Below are 25,983 nucleotides of genomic sequence, written 5' to 3'. Positions count from 1 at the left end.
TAATTTGGAGCCTGCCTTTGTGAGGATACAGAAAATTTGCTTTCTTTGGTCCTGCCTTGGCTAGAGTAAAAACATAGAATAATATAAGCTTTTTGGGGATGTCAGTTCTTCTTGGGTAGCTTTTGCAGGATCAAAGGGATCCCTGCTTCTCTTTAGCAATTCAACACATTTCCATAGCAGCATAGCCCTTGATTCATCTGGAGTCTGTGTTCTGCACTGAACCGTTTTTTAATTTATTACTGGCTTTGAATAGCTGAAGATCAAAAGCCCCTGTTAGTTTTCATATGATTTTACTTGCTACCTTTGGTGAAAGCGAAAGTGCCACAGTGCCAGTGGGGGTGAGGCTGCTTTAAGATTCCCATTCATCCTTCATCTTAGGCTGTGAGGGGATTGGACAGCAATCCCTTGCCCTCTAACAGAGAAACAAGTCCCTTTCAGCTTGGTGGGGTGCACAAAAAAACCTCAGCTGCAGTCAGGCAACAAGCTACTTAGTGCAAATTTGAATGTGGGGGCCCTGGGAACAAGGTGGGACCTTGAGCTGGTCACTCTCTCTCCTCCTAACTTACCTCACAGTGTTGTTATGGGGATTAAATGAGGACTGGGAGAACCATGTATAGCACCTTGAGTCCTGCAACATCTGGAGAGCCACAGGTTCCCCAGGCCATGTTAATACCAAGGCTGGGGAACCAGTGACACTCCAGATGCTCCAACATCCTGTCATTCCCAGCCAGCATGGCCATTGTCAAGGCAGATGGTCAGGGATGATGTTCATAAGCTATCCCTGTTTTAGATAGAGGAGGATGGATTCCTTCCTGCCTCGGCTAAAACTTTTCAATTTGGTACTGGGCATTTCTATCTATCCCCTTCTCCCATCGAAGCCCAACCCTCTAGCATTGGCACCGCGTTGGCTCAACAGGGCTTTGAAGCAGATGCTGCACATCTTATCTAGGATCTGTGTCCAAGACGAGAAGCACTGTTGATTGGACACTGCAGTTGAGGAACCACGCCAAAGGCCCTGAGCAACTGACACTATCTTCCCATCTCCTGTCATGTCCCAGGTCCAAGACTGAAAGGATAAAACAATCAGGACATCTGTTTTTGCACCACATCAAAAGTATGCTTTTCTTCCACCGTTTTTCATCCATTGTGGTGCAACACAACTCTGTGGTCACCCTGCTGCCTTGTGGAGGTTTCAATTCTCTTTGCCATATGTCTGTTGATTGAATGCGTCCCTGCTGGGTACAAAGAAACCACATTGCTTCTCTCCATCTCAAACAGCATCTTTCTTTGGGTTTCCCATCTACTTAGAATAGCCAGTATGTCAGCTACAGCTGCACCTGCCTTCTCCTTCCACCCACCCACTTGATTAATGTTGCTCTTCCAGGTGGTGTTGACTCGTAATATTGCTTTCACTGTGTGTGGAGAAGATGGGTCTTCTGTCACCCTCCTGAATGCTCCTTCTCTCAAAGCTGACAAACCCACTTTGCTTTTGATATACTCTGAGAACCTCTCCCTGCAGTGTGCTTTATGTTAAATGATTTGGGATGAACCCTGCTCTAAGGTTCACTGTGCCTACCACATCCATCTGTCAAGTCCAATGGCTGTTTTAAGCTTAAGCATTTGGGTCATGGCTTGGGTTCTGCATAGATAAGTTTCGGAGGAGAGGAAATCAGAGTCCTCTGAAACCTTTCAGGTGTGAGATGGGTTAGCAGATGTTCAGAGCAGGTGTTCTGTTCTAGATTAATCTTGTTGAAATCATTTGCCCCCTTGTAAATTTGGTTTCTCTCCAAGTTAAAGAAAACTGAAGGAATACCACAGGGGCTTTGTGCATTGGTCAACCTCGTGTGTGTGTGTGTGTGTGTGTGTGAGAGAGAGAGAGAGAGAGAGAGAGAGAGAGAGAGAGAGCTGGAAAAGTTGCATAAAATGCAAAAGAAATTATCAGGATGCTGGAGCAACTACATCAACAATAATTCTTTTATTTGGAGCTTTTTAATTTAGAAAAAACGCAAGAAAGTGGGAACATGATAGAAGTGTCCATGCATGGTGTGGAAAAAGTAGGCAGAAATAAGTTTTTATCTTTCAAAAGGGGGGTGGATGTCATCCAATGAAACAGACAAAAGGAAGCACTTTCTTTGCATAGTGCATAGTTGGACCATGGAATTTTCCACCACAGTATGTACTAGTGGATATCAACAACTTGGCTTTAAAAGGGGATTAGACAAATTCATGGAAGATAAAGGCACTTGATGGGATGGCAGCACAGGAATCTTTTGTGCAATATGGGGTTTGTTCCCACAACACTGAGAGTAAGAGTCTCATGCTCTACTGACTGAGCTCAAGTGCAATACCGTCATACCTTGGATCCCAAACGCCTTGGTACTTGTCCGTTTTGGCTCCCAAACGCCAAGTGAGTGTTCCGGTTTTCGAACGTTCTTTGGAACCCGAACATCCGACAGGGCTTCTGTGGCTTCTGATTGACTGTAGGAGCTTCCTGCAGCCAATTGGAAGCTGTGCCTTGATTTCTGAACGTTTTGGAAGTCGAACGGACTTCCGGAACGAATTCTGTTCAACTTCCGCATGTACCACTGTACATGCTTTCCCCATCCTCATTTAATCCCCCCAACAACCCTGTGAGGTAGGTTATAATGAGTGGCACCAGGAAGAATTTTCTGACTGTACTTCCAGGAGGAAAAGATCCCTGGCTAGTTGTTGGCAGAGATACGGTAATTATGTGGTGATTAATGACAACCAAGACATAAAAGGAGACAGGGAGATAAAGGGTTAACCTCACATGCTCTGAAGAAGACTGTTCTTCAAATTGAGGACAATAGGTTTGTGCCCAGACACCAATAGTCTTGAAGGTTAGCATCAGGTCAGCTAAGCCTCCACTGTTTTAACTACTTCTGGAATTGGGACTAGCTGTGATTTGGGTAATCTGTCTGCCAATTAAACTTCACCTAGAAAGTGAATTGAATGCTGGCATAAACATACATTAACTAACATTAACCAGCAGGCTGAAAAATAATGCGAAAGTGTATCTAATTATTTGAGAGTAAGAAAGATTACAAATGGATAAGGTTTCTCTGCTTATTAAGAATGGTTATTTTATATTACTTTGAAAACCATCCTTTCTTTGGGATGCTGGCTACAGAAGTGAAGCTACATTCCTGAGCATGGGAAGCCACTTCTGTCTTAAAGAGACAGACACAAGTTTTCAAGGCAGAGACGGTTAAGGTGGAGACCAATATGGCAAAGATATTTCCCAATATCCCACTGTTGGTATCATGTGACAATTACACGATGAGCAACTGAAAGAGCTCAGAGCTAAGATGTGTAAAATGCTCAGACCAAATAATAAACCGGGCCTTTGGGGGAAAATACTGATCAAGATTGCCTGGGCAGGAGAGTGAAATGGTAGCAGAGGATGGAAGACCTCCACCTGCCTGGAGGAGTGAAACAGACAAATGACAGAGTTGTGATGCCAAAGGAGTGAGATGAAACTATTGACAGAGATAGTAAGAAACATCTTGAGATGGCAGAGATCGAGCCGAGAGAGAAAGGATCCTGTGTACAAGTTGGAGTGACTTCAGAGGAAAAACCTGGCAAGCCTCTGGCAATTATTCTGGAAAAATAATGGAAGAACAGGAAATGGGAGGAACTTTTTTCTAAATGAGGATGGGAAATCATGACCAACAGGAAATGGGATTGGAAGATATGGCATGAATGAATGAATATACAACAAATAAATAACTATTGGTTATTATCCTAATAATGGGTGTTGGAATTCCTTGAAGATAAAGCCATTATATTGGACTGGAAAAAGACTATTCTCAACATTTAGCAACAATAACAATTGAAGAGCCCCCTTTGGACTTTTTGTGTGGAAAAGAAAATGAATGGGGTTGAAGATTAGGAAAATACTGTCTAGCAGATTGAGGAACAGCTGGATATTACCTTGGAATATAGCTGGATGCCATTCTGGAGTGAAAACTTTGAATAACTTACACACATAATTGACAGATGGTGAATCGGAAGTTCTCTTTATTTATTTTCCTTCTCTCTTGCTTTCCTTTTCTATTCCCTTTTCTTTATTTCTTGTGCCTTTTCTTTCTCCTATGCATTCTATTTGCCTATGTTTTGTTTTTTGAGGTCCTCTATTCTGGTTTAAGGAGAGTACACACAGGAAGGTGATGAATGTTGGGTGAAAGACCCTGCATGAGAGGCAGGGAAGGGAAGATTTCCCAGGGTGGGAGAAGAAAGGGAAGCTCCCAGGTGAGAGGTGGGAGGGGGCACACCCTTTGTGTGAGACAAGGGTTAAGATCTACCTCTGACAGAGGGCTTTGTATTTTTTTCTTTTTTGTTATTTCTTTTTTCATTTTTATTTAGACTAGTCTGTTTTTTATTGTAATATATGCTGAAAAGTTTCAATAAAAATAAATTAAAAAGGAAAAACTTTATGGCTGTAAGCTGTTTGACAGTGGAACTTGGAATGTGATGGACTCTCCTTCCTTAGAGGTTTTTAAGCAGAGGTTGGATGGCCACAAGTCAGGGATGGTTTAATTGAAATTCCTCCATTGTCTGCATTGGACTAGATGACTCCTGAGATCCCTTCCAACTCTACAATCCTATGATTTTATGACTGCCCAAAGGTGAGAGGCATTGAGCTTCCTGGCCAAGTGGAAGGATTTGATCCCTGGTTTCCAAGTTCCTAGTCTAAGACTCAAACTGCTATACCACCCAGGCTTCACACCTTGCAGTAAACCATGTTTTATTTTTAAACTGAAGGACTAAATTTGCTTTTCTTCATTATTCATTTTAGTGCTGATGAGCGCTTTGATGCTACATTTCATACCAATGTTTTGGTGAACTCGTCAGGATACTGCCAGTATCTCCCCCCAGGTAAGAATGTTATTTTGCCGTGTGAAAATTCTGCTTTGCAGGGAACCTGGTGTGTTTTCATAGATGAGGAGAGGAGATCAGGAATCAGTCAGACAATAGGCAGACAGAAGTCCCTTATACAGCCATAACAGCTTTTGCCACCACCTCAGCAATGTCAAGATGGAAGAAGAAAGACATTCTTCTTTGGCTCAGATTAAATGCAACCCAAGATAAAGAAAACTCAAAGCATCAGTGGTTGCCTTTTTATTGAAGGTAGTGCTGTGTTTCCTACCCAACCATTCCCCATCATTTAATGAAAAATGAAATTGCATTCAAAAATTATGCAAGGAGAGAGAAAATTTAGTTGATTGGGTTGGGTGGAATATTTTGTTTGTGTGTGTCGTGTTTTTCTTTTTCTTTTGAGGTGGCCAAGAGGTGTTTGTGACTGTCCTTCCTTTCATTCTTCAAATCATTTTGCCAGCTCTATGCAGCCTTCCTGGTGCCCATGTGTCAGTCAAATCATGAAGTGCCTCCTTTTTCAGATCAGGAAGTCTAGACAGCCAGGGAGGCTGCAAAGTGCTGGGGAAAGACCACTCCCACTCCTGGGGTGAATTTATAAGCCAGTTCTTCCCCAAACTTCCCCCTCTTCTTCACTGTGGCACCCTCCCTCCCCATGCAGTGTGGGTTTTGCTAGTCACCCGTAAAAGGGACTGAGTAGGATTTTCTTTTTTATAGCTCCTCATTGGCCTTGGAATTCCTCTTTTTGCCTGCTTCATACAGTTGGGAGTAATGTATTCAGAATGGCATCTAATTTCTTTCCATCTGGTGTCTGGTTTGGGTAGGAAAGAGAAATTAAAGATCTAGTGGGCTAAAATCCTGAGGCATTTATGCAGTGAGGGCACTATTTGGCCACCCTGCACAGCATTTGCTTGGCGGGTTATTGGGGATGCCCTGTGGGCTTTGCATGTGCACAGGATGAATGATAAGCCAGCAGAGCCATGATGCGCTTGTCAGGTTAACAGACCCAAGGTCTTGGCAGCAGGGAGGAAGAATTCGCTTGAGCCCTTGCTGTGTGGCCACATGGGACACCTGGAAACATGCCCAGGAGTTGGGAGGGAGATGATTCCTCCCTCCTTAGGGAACTTTTCTGCTTGGACTACGTTCAATTTTGGTGAATGGTTTTTTTTCTGCAGATCCTCTATATTGCTATGTTTTAAATGGATATAACCTTTCCCCACTTTAGTCATTGTGCCTTGGGTCTCCTTTATGGGTGTGATGGAAATGCTTCCTGGAAATAGACACACATGCAAATACCTTGGTCACAGAATTCATCTGCAATGAGCAGATGAATTCAACATTATCCCCAATACTGTATTCAAAAGAAGCTAGAAAGAATATTATGTTCTTTAATAATGAAAATGGAAGCCTCTTTCTCAGGGGAATACATTTTTGAGAAATTGGAGGACAGATTTCAGCACAAGTGAGAATGCTTTCTTGGTGGTGGTGGCCCCCAGATTGTGGAACGCCCTCCCTTCTGAGGTGCACCATCATGGAACCGTTTTTGGCATCATGTCAAAGTGTTTTTCTTTACCCAGGGCTTTGGGTGAGTGGATGTTTACCCTGTTGGTGTGCTTGGGTTGCCCTCCAGTTTTGCTGCCCTTGCAATGGTATCAAGCTTTGTAGTTTCAATGAAATAGTTTGAACAGTTTATATGTTGTTTTAAATTGTGATATTCCATGAGCCATTCAGTTATGGACAGGCAATAAACATACATAAATAAATCTTATGAGAGTTCATTTTCTAACCATATGAATTTTTCTGGCATCTCAATTCACACAAGATCATTTCAGTGTGTTGAATTCACTGAAGGTGTGAATTAGTCACAACTGCAAATAATCATGTGAAGTGATGCCTTTGTTCCTGCAGCTGCAATGGATCTGTGAGGTTCACATTTGGAAATACCTGAGGTTGAGCATTTATGTGCGTATGAAATAATTCAGTGGTGGCTGGCTGGCTGGGTGTAAGTGGAAATGTTGTTTTGTGAAATAAAAGCGAAATGAACAACAATCCTCAAATGAGAGAGTACAGAATGTCACTGTTTTGATAACGACGGTGCTGACCTTGATACCCTTATTTTCATTCAGCTTTGGGGGAAAACACTTTCAAGCAGATCAGTTGTTTTAAATGTCAGAGGGTGGGGGCATTTTCCTGCGAGCAGCTATACAAAAGGGAGAGAGAGAATTGCTGAGAAATGTCTGCTCATATATATACATATATTCCCTTCATCCGAAACATCCATCTAGGAATATTCAAGAGTTCTTGCTCCATAGATGTGCGCTGGTTTCCTTTTGATGTCCAGAAATGTAAATTGAAGTTTGGATCCTGGACTTACGGTGGATGGTCTTTGGATTTGCAAATGCAAGAAGCAGAAATATCTGGATACATTTCAAATGGCGAGTGGGATTTAGTCGGTAAGCTGTATGGATATTCCTAAATGCAGTTGCCTTCAGTTCAGTCAGGGAGATTCGCTTCCAGAGATGGAACTGATGTGCCTTAGAATGAACCTTGTCAGTGGCATCGGGATACTCTCTTGGGTCCTGTTTAAATGTTTAGCTGAGCCTTTTTATGTCAATCTTCAATTCCATCTGAAACACAAGTAGTGTTAGATCATTGTCATCATGTTCACACACATTTCTGTTCCTTGGATTTTCAGATTGCGGGAAAGTGCTCCAAGGATTAGGGAAGGATCATAATATTCCTTGAACAATACGAGGGTGGGCCAGTCCTCTCTCCTTCTCCTACATGTTTAATTTAAAAATAAAATAGGATGCTAGCCCTCAGTGGTCCAGTGCTTTGCTGGAAGAACCTTAGAAGAGCCTGCTGGATTAGGTCAATGGCCCATCTCACCCAGTATCATGTCAACATGTTTTTCTTTGCCCAGGCTCTTCTTTACTTAGATGTCTGTCGGAAACCCTCAAGCAGCACTTGACCACAAGAGCCCTCTCTCCGCCTGTGATTTCCAGCAACTGATATGCAGAAGCATTGCTGCCCTTGACAGGAGGCAGAGCATAACCATCCCTGCTAGTAGCTGCTGATAGCCCTCTTCTGTGTATTGATCTAATCCTCTTTTAAAGTCATCCAAGTTGGTGGCCATCACTGCCTCCTGGGGGAAGAAGGTTCAGAGTGCTGCATGATGAAGAAGTACTTTTTCTTCCAACATTCAGCTTCATGGCATGTCCATGAGTCTGGCAGAGTAGAAACTTTATTAATTGTTTTATTACTCTCCCTTCACCATAAGTTCCCAGAATGTATTGTAGCAATTTATAATGAAATATTCAGAACAGTTTAAACGAAAGTAAACTAAAACACAGTAAGCTATTTTATACTGAGCTGGTCCTTTAGTTCATCTATCTCAGTGTTTCCCAAACTGACTGGCAGCTGCTCTCCAGGGTTTCAGGTGAGGGGATTTCCCAGTCCTACCTGGAGATGCCACTGGGAATTGAACCTGTGACATTCTTCGTGCAAAGCAGATGCTCTACTGCAGAGCTACAGCTCTGTTTGAATGAAAGGGCTTAGGGGTAAGACTTGCAAAAATTGGCTAAGGGATTTGGGCCTTTCTTCTCTAAAGCACCTAAAGGATAAGCAGAATCTCAGTTAATGCTCTTATACATTGCCTGCATTATCAGTGTTTAATTCTCATAAGCCTGAAGATGAATTTAGCCCCTTGCATTATACAAGTCTTCAAAACAGGCTAAACAGTTTGAACATGCTGCTCTGCACCACACACTTACCTGGAGTTTGCATTGCCCAGGTAGATGCAAACTGCAGCCCAGTGAGAGTGATGTAATAACTGAGAAAGGGCACAGGTGTTGGGTGAAATCAGGCCCGATCTTTTTTGAATACAGAAGGTAAGCAGAGTTGGCATGGCAGTAGGGTAAGCATCACTTCCTCCTTCCCCTCAGCCCCTGCCATTGCAAAGGCACCTTACTGGGTTGGGGAAGTGCCAGCCTCGCTCCATGGGAATCACACAGCATTGAACCCTGTTGAGGTGTAAGCCAAGCATCCAGGTTCTCACTGGGCATCCAGAGACAGAGATTCCAGTCAGGCAGAGGCCCCAGCATGAGCTTAGGGCATCCCTCAGCCAGCACTCCCCTCAGGCCCCTTATGGGGGCCCACCTTTCCAATGCTATTCTTGCCCAATGTCATTTCTGCCAAATTATACAGAATTCATTCAATGCTAAACATAAGTCCACTTGGGACCCCCATCCCAACCAGGGGGCCAACTGAGATTGGGAGGGGGAAATCCTTTCTAACCCTGTCAACCAGTGGCCTAGAAGACCCAGTGAAATTGTAATTCTCATGGCAAAACAGCCTTCCCTTTCCTCATGAGATCTCACAGGGGGATCCCTATTCTGCAAGACCTTAGACGTGTACTGCCAAGGAGATGTAATTCTACCTCCCTCTTGTTTTCTTGGCTTCTGGTCACCTTGTGTGCAGGTCACACCCAGAATGACCTGGCCTTCCCCCAAGGAAACCTGGGAACTGTAGACTGGTGCGGGTGCTGAGAAGTCTCTTGTAGAAGTACATCTCCCAGGTGTTTCTAACTCTGAGGAAAGAGAGTGAGTTACCAGGGTGAGGAAGAGGAGCCCACTGTTCATACTGATGCCCTGTCTCGTGAGCCATTGAGGCTACAAGTCGGAGTAACATCTGGGTGATCACCCTCCACTGATGGCCACAAAAGTTTGCCTTCCCCAATACGTCTCAGGACAAATCTTGGTCATTTGGGGGTTAACAATATGGTGGTTAGGACAGCGAAAGTGGAATTGTTCCGTTACAAGCAGCACTGCCTGTTGTGTTAGCAAAACAAATTAAAACAGAACAAAGAAGCCTCTTCTACCAAGGGATGGCCTACACATAGCGGCAGCAAAGCTTGACAAAATCCAGGCAGTTTCCTCCACCAACCACTGACCAGAGCTAGATTTGCTTAGCTTCAGCAAGGTGGATACCTCAAGAGTATTTTGACCAGGAAGGAGTAACATTTTTTTGCTACTAGGTAGTGGCTGAGTGATCAGGGGTGCTATGATTGGAGTCAGCAGTGAGTGGGACCTGGGTTCACACACACACACACACACACACGAAGGAGATATGCAGGGAGGAGAGTGTTGGTTAAGCCCTGCTACCTCTGCATCATCCTAAGAACATATGAAGAACCCTGCTGAATGTTCAACATCCTGTTCTCACAGTGGCCAACTAGATGCCAGACAAGCAGGGCATGAAGGCAACAGCATTCTTCCTACTTGTGATTTACAGTTACTGGTGTTCAGAGGCCTGCCACCGCCAATAGTGGAAGCAGAACATAGTCATCATGGCTAGTAGTCACTGCTAGCCTTATCTTCCCCCTTACAGATGTGCTCCCTCAGCTGCTAAACCTCTGCTTGGTGGGGTGATGGGAGGCAGAGCAGTTTTACATGTGGGGGAAGCACATGGGATGACTCTCCTGACACACACTGTCATCCCCATCACAATCATACTGCTACTCTGACTTGTAGCCTCAATGGCTTACCAGACAGGGTGCCAGTATCACACAACCAAAGCAGTATTTGGTAGGCTGGAGAACGATAATTTCTGATGACCGATAATCATTTATTTGTATCAGTTGCTGTCCTTTGCTAAGCTCCCTGAATGGGGAGGCAGCAACCTTTGGAAGCAGGTAGTGATGTTGGTGGTAACAGAGGGGCAGCTGGAGGATCCATGTGGGCTTCAGAGAAGTTCTGCCAGGGCCACAGATGGCCTGGGAGCCATGAGGTGCCCACATCTGCTCTCAGCAATAACCCTGGGAGACTTTTCTTAGTAATTGCTTTGGTGAAATTCACAGGAGACCTTTTGTCCCACCCCCACAGGTGTTCCCGGGAAAAGAACCGAATCTTTCTATGACTGTTGCAAAGAGCCTTATCCAGATGTGACCTTTACGGTGACGATGCGACGGAGGACTCTGTATTATGGGCTCAATCTTCTCATCCCCTGTGTGCTGATCTCAGCTCTTGCCCTTCTCGTTTTTCTGCTTCCAGCTGACTCTGGGGAGAAGATTTCACTCGGTAAACATATTATTTTATTTGTTTATAAGCAAAGCTATTTTCCATGCATTTTCAGCTTAAATGTCACAGTCAGTTTCTGGCAAGGAGAAAGTAGTTACAAGTGGAAACTCTCAAGAAGTCACAGAATGGCCCAGGGATAGAGAGAGAAGGAAGATGAATGAAAAGGGGACAGAACCTATTCATGGCACAATCACAGAAGGAGGGATACTGCAGTGCAGACTGTATATGTACCCTGGAAATCGGATGGATGAATCTGTCAAATGCAATTTCTTTCACTTTCACCCCCCCCCCCATTCTGAAGTTCAGTTCACTACATTTCTGCACCAGTTTGCATTTTTTAAAAAGAAGGAAATGTGTCTGTAGTTCTAATGCAGATTTTAAATTCATCCATTTGTTGCATGAATTATGGCTAGACATTTTTCAAGTATCCCCACCCTCATGAGGGATATTGTACTATTTTTCTGCTAATGTATTGGGATGTGTGGCTGAGTAGGGACAACAGACATAAAGTGTCTCCCCTCCCTCTCCTAGGATGATGTTGGCTGCACCCCATTCCATGCCTCGTTAACCCTAAACCCAGGCAATAGCAGCACCCCGTACCTCCACCACCTGCTCCCTCTGACCCAGAAACATGGTGCTGCTGTTTGTTCTTTGCACAGCCACTCAGTCCCACCACAGGAGAAGTCAAGATACTCCAACCGCCTTCAATTAGGGGAAGGTGTGAGAGGGCTGTGTGGGTGTGGGCAGGTGTGCCATTGGGCCCCCCAATTTCTTTCAAGGAAGGGACCTCCTCAAAATTCTCTGGCGGCTGTGCGTGCACAGTTTAAAAAAGGTATTGACAAGCTAGAAGGTGTGCAGAGCACGATGACCAAGATGATCAAGGGTCTGGAAACCAAACCTTATGAGAAATGATTAAGGGAGCGGGGTATGTTTAGCATGAAGAAGAGAAGACTGAGATGTGAACTATCTTGAAATATCTGAAGGGCTGCCATATGGAAGATGTAGCAAGCTTCTTTTTTGCTGCTTCAAAGGGCAAAACCTGAACCAATGGATTACAAGAAAGGAGGTTTGGGCTCAACAATAGGAATAACTTTCAGATGGGAAGAGATTTGGTTCTTTGGTTATAATTATTTCTGCGTTGCAGGGGGTTGAAGTGCATTACCCTTGGGATACCTTCCCACTCTACATCTCTATGATGGATTGTAGAGGCCTTGTAATTGTCCTCCAAAGACCACAGGCCTCTGATATAGGCCTTTCAATTGTCTAGAATTCTCCTTGTGGAGTTCACAAGAGCTCTTCGTGTGGATTTTTTTATCACAATCATCATCATCACCACCACCATCATTATAGCAGAGCAATGGAAGATATCTATATCTATATCTATATCTATATCTATATCTATATCTATATCTATATCTATATCTATATCTATATCTATATCTATATCTATATCTATATCTATATCTATATCTATATCTATATTATCTCTCTCTATATAACTTAGATGAAGCTTTAATTCTTTTTTTAAAGTCTACTGTGGCTGAATTTAAGAAAAAAGCAAACAAATCCCAGGCTCTCAGTGCCCCACAGGTACTTCTTGCAACAGCCATGAACCCAGGGAAATATAGATGTAGGAAAAGAACAGCAGCCTCCCCGCCCCCTCAAAAATTGCAGGTTTTGAAAGGACCAAACTGTGTACATACCATGAAAGCACATGACATCCCCAAAAAGAATCCTGGGAGCTGTAGTCTGGGATTTCAAGCTCTGTGAGGGGTAAACTATAGTTTCCAGGGATTTTTTTTGGGGGGGGAGGAGTCGTACTTAAAATGTATGGTGTATACACAGCCCCAGTCCATCATCTTGGTTCAAAATGGCATCCAACCGTATCCCAACATAGAAGAAAGCCGGCTTCTTGATCTCAAAAACAATCATGTAAAATTTGCTTCTGGTTTTTTAAGAAGTGTCCAAATCCATAGTGAACAAATAACTTTCAAAAATATATTGTAGAGAAACAGTTATTCTGTAAAAAAATAAAAGTACTGAATCCCAAGCCGGAATTAAGATTGCTGGAAGAAATATTAACAACCTCAGATATGCAGATGACACAACCTTGATGGCAGAAAGTGAGGAGGAATTAAAGAACCTTTTATTGAGGGTGAAAGAGCAAAATATGGTTTGAAGCTCAACATCAAAAAAACGAAGATCATGGCCACTGGTCCCATCACCTCCTGGCAAATAGAAGAGGAAGAAATGGAGGCAGTGAGAGATTTTACTTTCTTGGGCTCCATGATCACTGCAGATGGTGACAGCAGCCACAAAATTAAAAGACGCCTGCTTCTTGGGAGAAAAGCAATGACAAACAAGACAGCATCTTAAAAAGCAGAGACATCACCTTGCCAGCAAAGGTCTGTATAGTTAAAGCTATGGTTTCCCCAGTAGTGATGTATGGAAGTGAGAGCTGGACCATAAAGAATGCTGGTCGCCGAAGAATTGATGCTTTTGAGTTATGGTGCTGGAGGAGACTCTTGAGAGTCCCATGGACTGCAAGAAGATCAAATCTCTCCATTCTGAAGGAAATCAGCCCTGAGTTCTCACTGGAAGGACAGATCCTGAAGCTGAGGCTCCAATACTTTGGCCACCTCATGAGAAGACTCCCTGGAAAAGACCCTGATGTTGGGAAAGATGGAAGGCACAAGGAGAAGGGGACGACAAAGGACAAGATGGTTGGACAGTGTTCTCGAAGCTACTAGCATGAGTTTGACCAGCCTGCGGGAGGCGGTGGTAGGCAGGAGTGCCTGGTGTGCTCTGGTCCATGGGGTCACGAAGAGTCGGACACGACTAAACAACTAAACAACCACAATAATGGGCATTTGTTCAGGGTTAAACCTTTGTTCTTGCTTTGTTTGCTATTATTGGGAAAGGACACATCTGCAAAAGATGGCTCACATTGGCATCTTTCCCTGTGCAAGTGATGAGCAATGAAAAAAAAGTGCCAAAGGTCACAATTCACAACCCTACAAAAATACACAGAAGGGAGGAATCACAGAATCATAGAATCATAGAGTTGGAAGAGACCACAAGGGCCATCGAGTCCAACCCCCTGCCAGGCAGGAAACACCATCAGAGCACTCCTGACATATGGTTGTCAAGCCTCTGCTTAAAGACCTCCAAAGTAGGAGACTCCACCACACTCCTTGGCAGCAAATTCCACTGTCGAACAGCTCTTACTGTCAGGAAGTTCTTCCTAATGTTTAGGTGGAATCTTCTTTCTTGTAGTTTGGATCCATTGCTCCGTGTCCGCTTCTCTGGAGCAGCATAAAACAACCTTTCTCCCTCCTCTATGTGACATCCTTTTATATATTTGAACATGGCTATCATATCACCCCTTAACCTTCTCTTCTCCAGGCTAAACATGCCCAGCTCCCTTAGCCGTTCCTCATAAGGCATCATTTCCAGGCCTTTGACCATTTTGGTTGCCCTCCTCTGGACACGTTCCAGTTTGTCAGTGTCCTTCTTGAATTGTGGTGCCCAGAACTGGACACAGTACTCCAGGTGAGGTCTGACCAGAGCAGAATACAGTGGCACTATTACTTCCCTTGATCTAGATGCTATGCTCCTATTGATGCAGCCCAGAATTGCATTGGCTTTTTTAGCTGCCGCGTCACACTGTTGGCTCATGTCAAGTTTGTGGTCAACCAAGACTCCGAGATCCTTTTCACATGTACTGCTCTCAAGCCAGGTGTCACCCATCTTGTATTTGTGCCTCTCATTTTTTTTTGCCCAAGTGCAATACTTTACATTTCTCCCTGTTAAAATTCATCTTGTTTGTTTTTGCCCAGTTCTCTAATCTGTCAAGGTCGTTTTGAAGTGTGATCCTGTCCTCTGGGGTGTTAGCCACCCCTCCCAGTTTGGTGTCATCTGCAAATTTGATCAGGATGCCCTTGAGTCCATCATCCAAGTCGTTGATAAAGATGTTGAATAAGACCGGGCCCAAGACAGAACCCTGTGGCACCCCACTAGTCACTCTTCTCCAGGATGAAGAGGAACCATTGATGAGCACCCTTTGGGTTCGGTCAGTCAGCCAGTTACAAATCCACTGAGTGGTAGCATAGTCAAGACCGCATTTTACCAGTTTCTTTACAAGAATATCATGGGGCACCTTGTCAAATGCCTTGCTGAAATCAAGGTAGGCTACATCCACTGCGTTCCCTTCATCTACCAGGCTTGTAATTCTGTCAAAAAACGAGATCAGGTTAGTCTGACATGACTTATTTTTCAGAAATCCATGCTGACTGTTGGTGATCACAGCATTCCTTTCTAGGTGCTCACAGACTGTTTGCTTAATGATCTGCTCCAGAATCTTCCCTGGTATTGATGTCAGACTGACTGAGCGGTAATTATTTGGGTCCTCTCTTTTCCCCTTTTTGAAAATAGGGACAACATTTGCCCTCCTCCAGTCTGCCGGGACTTCGCTTGTTCTCCAGGAATTCTCAAAGATGACTGCCAGTGGTTCTGAGATCACATCTGCCAGTTCTTTTAATACTCTTGGATGCAGTTCATCTGGCCCTGGAGACTTGAATACATCTAAACTAGCCAAGTATTCTTGTACTATCTCCTTAGTTATTCTGGGCTGTGTTTCCTTTGCTGAATCATTTGCTCCAAATTCTTCAGGTCGGGCATTGTTTTCTTTATCGGAGAAGACTGAGGCAAAGAAGGCATTGAGGAGTTCAGCCCTTTCTGTGTCCCCTGTTTGCATTTCACCATCTTCTCCTCTGAGTGACCCCATTGTTTCTTTGTTCTTCCTTTTGCTACAAACATACCCATAAAAGCCTTTTTTGTTGCTTTTAACCTCTCTAGCAAGCCTGAGTTCATTCTGTGCTTTAGCTTTTCTGACTTTGTGTCTACACGTGCTGGCTTTTTGTTTGAATTCCTCTTTGGTGGTTTCCCCCCTTTTCCATTTTTTGTACACATCCTTTTTTAATCTTAACTCAGTTAAAAGTTCTTTAGATAGCCACCCTGGCTTCTTTAAGCACCTTCCATGTTTCCGTCTCATTGGTATTGCCTGACGTTGTGCTTTTACTATCTCCCTCTTAACAAACTCCCAGCCATCATGAACTCCCTTTCCTTTTAGTATTACTGACCATGGGATCTCACCCAGCACTTCCCTAAGTTTTATGAAGTCGGCTTTCTTAAAGTCAAGAAATTGAGTCCTAGTATGCTTGGCTGCTCCTTTCCGCTGTATAGTAAACTTCAGAAGAGCATGATCACTCGCGCCTAATGATCCTTCCACTTCTACCCCACTAACCAGGTCATCAACATTGGTTAGGACCAGATCTAAAATGGCTGTTCCTCTTGTTGCTTCTCCCACTTTCTGGACAATGAAGTTGTCTGCAAGGCCAGTGAGGAATCTGTTTGACCTTATGCTCTTGGCTGAGTTTGACATCCAACAAATATCCGGGTAATTGAAGTCCCCCATTACTACTATCTCCCTTCCTTTTGCATGCTTGGCCATCTGTTCCAGGAAGGCATCATCTATGTCCTCCGTTTGGCTTGGGGATCTATAGTAAACTCCCACAATGAGGTCACTGTTATTCTTCTCTCCCTTAATTTTGACCCAAATGCTCTCACTTTGGCTTTGAGGTTCTAAATCTTCGATTTCTTCACAGGTATACACATCCCTGACATATAACGCCACTCCTCCTCCTTTCTTGTCTGGTCTGTTTCTCTGAAATAGATTGTATCCCCCCATTATTACATTCCAATCATGGGACTTATCCCACCAGGTTTCAGTGATGCCTATTATGTCATATTTAGTTTGCTGTACCAAGAGCTCAAGCTCATCTTGTTTATTTCCCATGCTTTGCGCATTAGTGTACAGACATTGAAGTCCATTAATCATTCCCCCGTGTCTCTTATTTAAGGATTTTTTCCTCCCACCACTAGGTCTGCGTGCTGCTTGCTCCATTTGGTCTATGACATTTGGATGATCATCTTCATCAATTGATAGACTACTACCTTCTTGAGCACTGTCTCCCTCCCCCACATTAGTCAGTTTAAAGCCCTCCTGATGAGGTTTCTGAGATTTTTGGCAAAAACATTTCTCCCAACCGTTGTGAGGTGCAGCCCATCGCTTGCCAGAAGTCCATCTTCAAGAAACTGCAGTCCGTGATCTAAGAATCCAAACCGTTCCTGTTTACACCATTTGCGAAGCCAGCTGTTCACTTCCACTATTTTTCCCTCTCTCCCTGGGCCACGTCGTTTAACTGGGAGGACAGATGAGATGACAATTTGTCAGGAGAAACATTCTGGGCTCTTTCCAAGTCAATAATGAATATGATAATAGTAATAGTAGTAGTAGTAATGCAATTAAGGCTGCACATATAGGAAACAAAGGAAGCCTGCTGTCAGGACTGGAGTCAGATGCAGGTCAGCAAGCAAGAAACAAGAGTTTCTCCGAGAAGCTAACTCTTTATTCAAAGAAACGGCATACAACTCAGCAATACATCCCAGCAAGTTTTGCCCCAGTAGAGCAGTTGCCAGGACTGAGGTTCCCCCTTCACCCACCTCTAAGCCTCCTACTTTGCCAGAAGTTTCCCAAGCAGTCTCAAACTGCAACGGGGCATCTCCAATCTCTGTTCCACTCTGTGCATCACTCTGTGTCCTTGGAGACAAGTGGGGAGGGGAGCTTGTCACAGTAGGACAATCTGTGTTCTTCTGCAGCCTTTGCCCCACCCCCACCTCTGCTTCAGCCTCTGAGTCAGAACTGCTCTCTGTCACAGGCTCTCCTTGCTCACCAAATCCTGTTGCCCCTTCAGCCTCCAACAACTCATAGAATCATAAAATCGTAGAGTTGGAAGGAACTTCAAGGGTCATCCAATCCAACCCCTGCAATGCAGGAATCTCAGCTAAAGCATCCATGACAGATGATCATCCAACCTCTGCTTAAAAACCTCCAAGAAAGGAGAGTCCACCACCACTTGTGGGAGTCTGTTCCACTGCTGAACAACTCTTACTGTCAGAAAGTCCTGCCCTCCAGAGCAGGAGAAAACAGCTTGTTCCCTCTTCCATGTGACAGCCCTTGAGATATTGGAAGATGGCTGTCATATCTCTCTTATTCTCCTCTTTTCCAGGCTAAACATACCCAGCTCCTTCAAGCACTCCTCGTAAGGCTTGGTTTGTAGACCCTTGATCATTTTGGTTGCCCTCCTCTGCACACATTTCAGCTTGTCAACATCCTTCTTAAATTGTGGTGCATGCCCAGAATTGGACACAGTATTCCAGATGTGGTCTGACCAAGTTAGAAGAGAGTGGTACTATTACTTCCCTTGATCTGGACACTAGGCTTTTGTTGATGCAGCCTAGAATAGCATTGGATTTTATTTTATTTTTTGCTGCTGCATCACACCGTTGACTCATGTTCAGCTTGTGGTCCACTAAGACCCCTAGATCCTTTTCAAATGTACCACTGGCAAGCCAGGTGTCCCCCATCTTATATTTATGCGTCTGGTTCTTCCTGCCTAAATGCAGAACTGTACATTTGTCCCTATTGAAATTCATTTTGTTAACTTGTGCCCAGTTCTCCAATCTGTTAAGGTCATTTTGAATCCCGATTCTGTCTTCTGCATTATTAGTTACCCCTCCCAGTTTGGTGTCATCTGCAAATTTCATGAGCATTCCCTTAATTCCTTTGTCCAAGTCTTTTTAATAAACACACTGAACAACAACGTGCCCAGGACACCACCATGCAGCACCCCACTTGTCACTTTCCCCCAGGATGGTGAGGAACCATTAATGAGTACTCTTTGGGTTCAGTCAGTCATCCAGCTACAAATCCACCTAAAAGTTACCTCGTTCAACCTACATTTTACTAGCTTCCTCAGGGGGGACTTTGTCAAAAGCCTTACTGAAGTTAAGATACACTATGTCCACAGCATTCCCCATATCCACCCAATTTGTAACTCTATCAAAAAAAGGAATGAGATTCATCTGACATGACTTGTTTTTGAGAAACCCATGCTGGGTCTTAGTCATCACAGCATCCTCTTCTAAGTGCTTACAGATAGACTGTTGTATTATGTGTTCTAGGACATTTTATGGTATTGATGTCAAGCTCACCGGTCAGTAGTTACCTGGTTTTTCTGCCTCCCGCCTTTTGAAGTTGGGGACATTTGTCCGCCTCCAGTCTGCAGGGACCTCACCTGTTCTCTAAGAATTCTCAAAGGTCATAGACAAATGCTCTGAGATTACACCCGCAAGCTTCTTCATCAGGTTGATCAAGTTCATCAGGTCCTGGAGATCTGAATTTATTTAAAGTAGCTGAGTGCTCTCTTACCACCTCTTTTCCAATCTTGGGCTGCAGCTCCCTCCTTACATCGTTTATTCTCTTATCACCAGGTTGGGCATCACTTTCCTTTTGGGTGAAGACAGAGGCAAAGCAGATGTTGAGCAGTTCTGCTTTCTCTCTGTCACCCAATAGCGTTTCTCCATCTTCTCCATACAGAGGACCTACCACTTGCTTGTTGGTCCTCTTGGTTCAAACACAGCCACAGAAACCTTTTAAATTATTTTAAACCTCTCTTGCAAGCTCATTCTGAGCTTTAGCCAGCCTGACCTTCACCTTGCAACTGTTGGCTAGTTGTGTCTACTCCTCTTTTGTGATTTCCCCTTTCTTCCATTTCGTACACATCCTTGTTGGAATTGCCTGCCTTTGGAATTGTCTGCCTTCAATATTTCTCCTTGTAGAAACTCCCATCCTTCTTGGACTCCCTTCTTTTTGACTATTTCTGACCACAGGACCTCACCCACGTGTTATATGAGAGGGTGAGGCTTTTCTTTATCTTCTCTCTATAGATCATGAATAATTTTATAAACTTCTATCATGTCACCTCTTACTTGCCTTTTTTTCCTAAATAAAAAAGCCCCAAGCTCTGCAACCTTTCCTTGTAGGGGAAGAAATACATATTTTCATTAGTATGTGAGCCTCTTAATAATTTCATTCCTCTTTTCCTCAACCCTGAGAGTGCCTTTATGTCCTGATTCCATACCAATACTTTGCCTTTCAGGAATCACCGTTTTACTCTCCCTCACAGTGTTTATGCTCCTGGTGGCCGAAATTATGCCAGCGACATCTGATTCAGTGCCATTAATAGGTGAGTAACAGCAGTATTAATGTTCAGTGAGCAATTTTATATTCAAACTTGCAACAAGGCCACAATAATATAGATCAGGAATTGTGTGTGTTCAGTAGATTTACTGGTTTAGAAGTCTTGGCTTATGGTTTGGGGGTAGGAAATTGCACAGTTGGCAAATATTTGGTGAGGGAAGAAATTACAATGCTTAAAAGTAAAAGGCTTATGCTGTGGTGCTGGGAGCCAATTAAGTGGTTAATTCTACTGCCATGACCCAGAGCCTCCAACATGTAGGGGCTTCTAATCTCTTCATTCATTCTATAAAAAGAGAGTCAGTTTGGTTACACCAGGGTTCAAATCCACATTGGGTGACCTTGGGTCACTGCCTCTCAGTCTAACCCAACTCACAGATTTGTTGTGAGGATAAAATGGAGAAGGGGAGAACCAGAGACACCACCTTGGGCTCCTTGGAGGAGAGGTGAGGTATAAATGCAATGAATAAATAAAAGGAATTAAATACTGCACATGTGCAGAAGTATTTCCTGTCTTGCACTCATCCTGTGCTAACTTTCTGGCAGGATGGAATAAAATGCCCATATTCACAGGGGGCTCTGTGCACTCCATCCTTTGGATCCAGGATGTAGGGCTATCCAATAATTGTGGAGTTGGAAGGGACTACAAGGGTCACCTAGTTCAACTCCCTGCCATGCAGGAATCTCCCCAATGTAGGGCTCAAACCCTTGATCCTGAGATTAAGTCTCATGCTCTACCAACTGCACTGTCCTCTCTCCCGTGGCTTTCCAGACTCAAGCTTCCAACAGTCCCCAGCCAGCATGGCCAATGGCCAGGAATGCTGGGAGTTGTAGTCCAACAGCGTTTGGACTACAATGTTAGACTATTAGGTGAATGACAGCTATTTGAAGTGGCATTGCAGCCTAAATTCTCCCCATAACCTGGTCATTATTTCCTCCTCCTCTTCCTCTTCATCTTCTTCTCCTCTCCATTTGCAGCACAGTATTTTGCAAGCACCATGATTATTGTCGGACTTTCAGTTGTGGTTACCGTGATCGTTTTGCAGTATCACCACCATGATCCAGATGGGGGGAAAATGCCCAAGTGGGTAAGAGCCCAGATGATGCATATTTTCCCCTCCCTGTCTCTATATAACTGAAACCCTGCAGATCACAGTCCTGCTACAGGAGCAGGCAAGTCATTCTTGTTCCCCAGATATTAGTTGGATGAGGCAGCAAACAGAAATGGTTTGATAGCACATATATCTTTGCAAGCATAGTTCAGCCATACATCAGAGATGGGGGACCTGTGGCCCTTCAGCCACCATGGCCAATGGTCAAGGATGATGGGAGGTGGAGTTCTGGAGGCAACAGGTCAGGAGCATTGCTAGTGAGTGGCTCAGGGGACCTGAACCTTGGATTTTTCTGCCTGGCCCCTGGTCTCCTATCCTTCTAACTTCAAAAAACGTTTCTAAAAATCTTTACTTATGAAGTGGCTGGACGTGCTTCAAACTGCAGTCAGATCTCAGCCATTGGAGCAGATTCTACTCATCCCCAACAAACATATGTATGCATTTGTGTCTTCAGACTTCACTATGATTAAATACATACTCCTTCTATGTTGTCAAATGAAAGGCAGTATGTTAGGCTGTATGGAATAAGGCATCAAGGTCCATCATGATGCCCTCCCATAAAAATGATCTCAGGACTTCTGCTTGAGACCTTTGTGAGCTATTACCAGTCAGGGCTGAGTGTGCTAGGCAAGATGGAGCATTGATTTTGCTAATCACCAGGTAGTTTCTTAACAAACAAACAGTAAAGAGGATGAAGACAGGATATTCAAAAGTGGTTTATGAGTTTCTGTGAGATCTTTTTTTTTGCATTAGGTGATATATATATCCCCGACATCTGGTTTAAGAATAGCTTTTAAACATTCCTGCACCAAGAGAGTTTGAACTGTCAATAAAAAATGCAAAACTGAAGATGATTAAAAATAGTGTGTTAAATTTGATTGAAAACAGTATTTTGATTTTGGAGAGTTTGAGATGAAAACAGGAGGAAACTGGGCAAATTGCAAAGCCTAGACATTATTGTCTTAAGAAAGAGAGATCTGAACAAAAAGGTTTTTGTAAAGTAGTTTATCTGGAAGACACTTTGCACATGTGTGGCTCAGAAGCCAATGGGGAGGTTTGATTTCACAAGACCCTGGCTCATACACAGGGCCAGCCAAAAACATTTTGGCCCCTGAGGTGGACCCCAAAACGGAGCCCCTCTCCTCACTAGGGAAGAAAGGTGAGGGAAGAACTACATCAGGAATGGGGCGGGGAGGGGAGAGAAAGATCTAAATTGGAATCTGCTGCCCCCATGGATCCTGCTGCCTGAGGCGGTTGCCTCATCTTGCCTCATGGGTGGGCCAGCCCTGCTCATACATTCAGCTAGGACAGTTTGGCAGTAGAAGTAGAGAAGCAACAGGAGCCTTTTTGTAGCATCTAGTACAACCCGGGCCATCCAAGTGTGTACCTAATTAATATGATCTTTCCCTCACTCTTTTGAGGGGAGAATTGTGTAAGCTGACCTTCATGTGACTGGCTAGTCATGTAACTAGCACATGTGGCCCTCCAGATGTTGCTGATCTAAAACTCCCATCATCCCTTACCATTGGCCATGTTGGCTGATGGAAGCAGGAGTCAAATAACATCTGGAGGGTCACAGGTAGGGATGGAAAGAATCATAGAACTGTAGAGTTGGTAGGGACCCCAGGGGTCATCCAGCCCAATGTCCTGCAATGAAGAATCACTGCTAAAGAATCCCTGGCAGATGGCCATACAACCTCCATTTAAAAACCTCCAGTGAAGGAGGGTCCACCACCTTCTATGGTAGTCCATTTCATAGTCCAACAGCACTTACTTTCTTCCTAAAGTTATCTAGCAACATCTGGAGAGCCACAGGCGCCCATCCCTGTTTCGGCTGGATAATCTAGGCATTGAACTTGGCACCTCCTGCATGCTAAGAATGTGCTCTTCCACTGTGCTTTGGGCTCCCCTTTAAAGACTGCTCCTCCTCCACACTCTTGTAGTGCTAGCCCCCAACTGAATGTATGAACCAGAGTGGAGTGCAGGCACAGGGCTCATTGGTCAATGACCTTACCATTGCTAGACAAGCAAGTAACATGCAAGGGGCCAGATATCTTCCAAGATATAATAGCTACGGTGTGTTTTTATACATGTTTCCCAGACCAGAATCATCCTTCTCAACTGGTGTGCCTGGTTCCTGAGAATGAAAAGACCAGGGGAGGACAAAGTGCGACCAGCATGCCAGCATAAACAGCGTCGATGCAGTATGTCCAGCATAGATGTAAACACTGTGAGTGGGCAGCAATCCAGTAATGGGAATATGCTCTACATAGGCTTCAGAGGCCTGGAAGGTGTCCATTGCACCCCTACCACTGATTCCGGTGTGATCTGTGGGAGAATGACTTGCTCCCCGACTGACGAAGACAACCTCCTTCACAGTGGACATCCGTCTGAAACTGACCCAGAACTGGCAAAGATCCTAGAGGAGGTCCGATATATTGCCAACCGGTTCCGAGACCAGGATGAGGCAGAAGCCATTTGCAATGAATGGAAGTTTGCTGCTTCTGTTGTGGACCGCCTCTGTTTGATGGCTTTTTCGGTCTTCACAATAATTTGTACCATTGGCATCTTAATGTCGGCCCCCAATTTTGTAGAGGCTGTTTCTAAAGATTTTGCTTGACCTGCACTTGTGGACTTGCAAAAAAGTTTTTTTTTTATGTTGGCAATCTATTAAAATATGTTAAGTAGCAATAGTATATTCAGTGCACTTGACTTATATAGGATGATTGGATGCAAACTACTTTTGGGAGGTACAGTCTAAGAAACGGACAGTATCAGTGTTAATAGCCTTGGCAACTGCTGGGGCCTTCTGTATACTGCACCATCTCGCCAATTTACCAAATCTGGTGCCCAGAATAAATTATTTAAGTCTATTTGCATCTTCCTTGCATTGTTTATTTTTATGTTCCTATATGCCTTCACACTTTCCCACCCCACATGTTAGACACTGTCTTTATTTCAAAAGAGATGAGAACCAGAGGCCGGGTCCTCATTTCCATACATGGAAAGCTAGCATACCTGGAGTACATACAGAATATAGGCAACTCTGATCATTTGTGTTCCTGCCAAATGGTTACCAGATTTGGTCTTGATGACTACTGATAGGAACAGTGGAGGCTGGCCCACTGGGGGGCAGGGGGAACTGCCCCACCAATCTCAGCCTGCCCTCAGCCAGCCCCACCTGCCTTCCTTCCTACTTACAAGTAGTCAAGGGGCTTGCCTTGTCTGCCAGCTCCATCCTCCTTGATCTCAGTATTGCCCCTTTTACATCTCAGCAGTAGGGAGGAAGACTGGGACAAAGCTATTAATTGGTTCTGCCTTTCATTGGCTCTGGCTCCACATCCTGTTGGCCTCTCCTCCTTCCACCCCACAAATCCCAATGGACAGCAATCTCCAGTGCATAGGAAGGACTCCTGCGTGAGTGCCTGAGGGCCCTGCTCCTGCCACTCACCACTTGGCCCAGGGCGGGGCTGCCTCATAAGGACGGTTGCTGCTATGGCTGCTGCTGTCCAGGAGGACTCGGAGGGGCGCAGAGTTCTTTTTAAAATGTTTTGAAATTTTCTTTTTCCCTTTTGAATTTTTTTTAGGGGGTGGGTGGGATGGATGTTTGGTTGGGCTCGGGAATTTGTTTGATTTTGATGTGCTTGTAATTTTTAGTTTTTTGTTAGTATTGTTTTATTGTGTGTTTTTTTTTAAAAAAAGAGTTTTATTTTGTTCTTAAGGGGAGGGGTCAGGGCTGCTGGGGAGTGGGTCCCAGCTAACAAAATGGCTGGAGCATGTTCCACAAGGGGGATGCACTGGGAGAACCGATCTCAGTGATCACGGGTAGGAGGAGGAGTTATGCTAAGACCAGACCGTGTCATTACAGAGGAGGCAGGTTTAGTCATTGTTTGAGGACTATTCCTGCCTCCGGGTCTGGTCCTGACCGGACGGATACTAGAATCAGCAAGGGATACCCACATGACCTGAAGGTGCTGCTGTGCAATGCCAGGTCATTGATTCATAAGACCACTGCCATCCACTGCCATCATGGATGGAGGACTTGACCTGTCATGTGTAACAGAGACTTGGTTGGATGAAGCAGATGGGCCTGTCCTTGCCGCTGCTTGTCCACCAGGTTTCTCTTACGCACAGCAACCCAGGTCATGTGGGCGGGGAGGGGGGGGTTGCAGTGATTTTTAGGAAGTCACTAGTTTGCACCAGTCATCCTATTGGGAACACCCAGTTTTCCAAGTGCATGTTCTGGAAGTTGGGCAATAGGGGCAGTACAGAATTCGTTTTTTGGTGTACTGACCTCCCCGCTGCACCAAGGATTCCCTGCCCAAGCTGCTTCAGGTTATGGCGGATGTTCTCCTGGAGACACCTAGTTTCGTTGTCCTAGGGGATTTTAACATCCATGCCGACACAACCTTACAAGGGACCGATTGGGACTTTGTGGAAAGCATGGACTCCATGGGGCTGTCCCTGAATAAGTTTGGCCCAACCCATAGCCACGGACATGCCTTAGACCTGGTTTTCACCTCTATGGATGTTGGTGGTCTGACATTAAGTAAAAGCAAAATGAAAGAAGTGCCATGGTCAGATCACTTCCTGGTGCAAATGGACTTCTCCACGACCCTTCCCCTCTGCAGGGAGGTGGGACCAATTCGGATGGTCCACCCCCACCACTTAATGGATCCAAATGGTTTCCAGAGAGTGGTAGGGGATGCTTTATCCCATGCTGATGGCCTTTCAGCTG

The 25,983-nt window shown here is 44.5% G+C and overlaps 1 protein-coding gene across 5 annotated transcripts in view; it reads left to right on the top strand.

The window, feature by feature from the left end:
- CHRNA7 (cholinergic receptor nicotinic alpha 7 subunit) overlaps nt 1-24,118 on the top strand; it is a 78,218-nt gene extending 54,100 nt beyond the window's left edge. For 4 of the 5 annotated variants that reach the window (XM_083475867.1, XM_083475864.1, XM_083475868.1 and 1 more), the window contains 6 exons: nt 4,820-4,899; nt 7,182-7,349; nt 10,779-10,973; nt 20,036-20,122; nt 21,112-21,221; nt 23,347-24,118. In XM_083475867.1, the coding sequence (XP_083331993.1) occupies nt 4,820-4,899; nt 7,182-7,349; nt 10,779-10,973; nt 20,036-20,122; nt 21,112-21,221; nt 23,347-23,865 (1,159 nt within the window). In that variant the 3' untranslated portion in view covers nt 23,866-24,118. The remainder of the gene's footprint in view (nt 1-4,819; nt 4,900-7,181; nt 7,350-10,778; nt 10,974-20,035; nt 20,123-21,111; nt 21,222-23,346) is intronic. The other variant, XM_083475866.1, reaches the window with a different exon arrangement.
- The last annotated feature ends 1,865 nt before the right edge of the window (nt 24,119-25,983 follow it).

This window comes from Podarcis liolepis (genome assembly GCF_965112155.1).
Source record: "Podarcis liolepis genome assembly, chromosome: 14".
In the NCBI taxonomy this organism is placed as follows: domain Eukaryota; kingdom Metazoa; phylum Chordata; class Lepidosauria; order Squamata; family Lacertidae; genus Podarcis; species Podarcis liolepis.
This window is presented reverse-complemented; position numbering and strand designations above follow the sequence as displayed.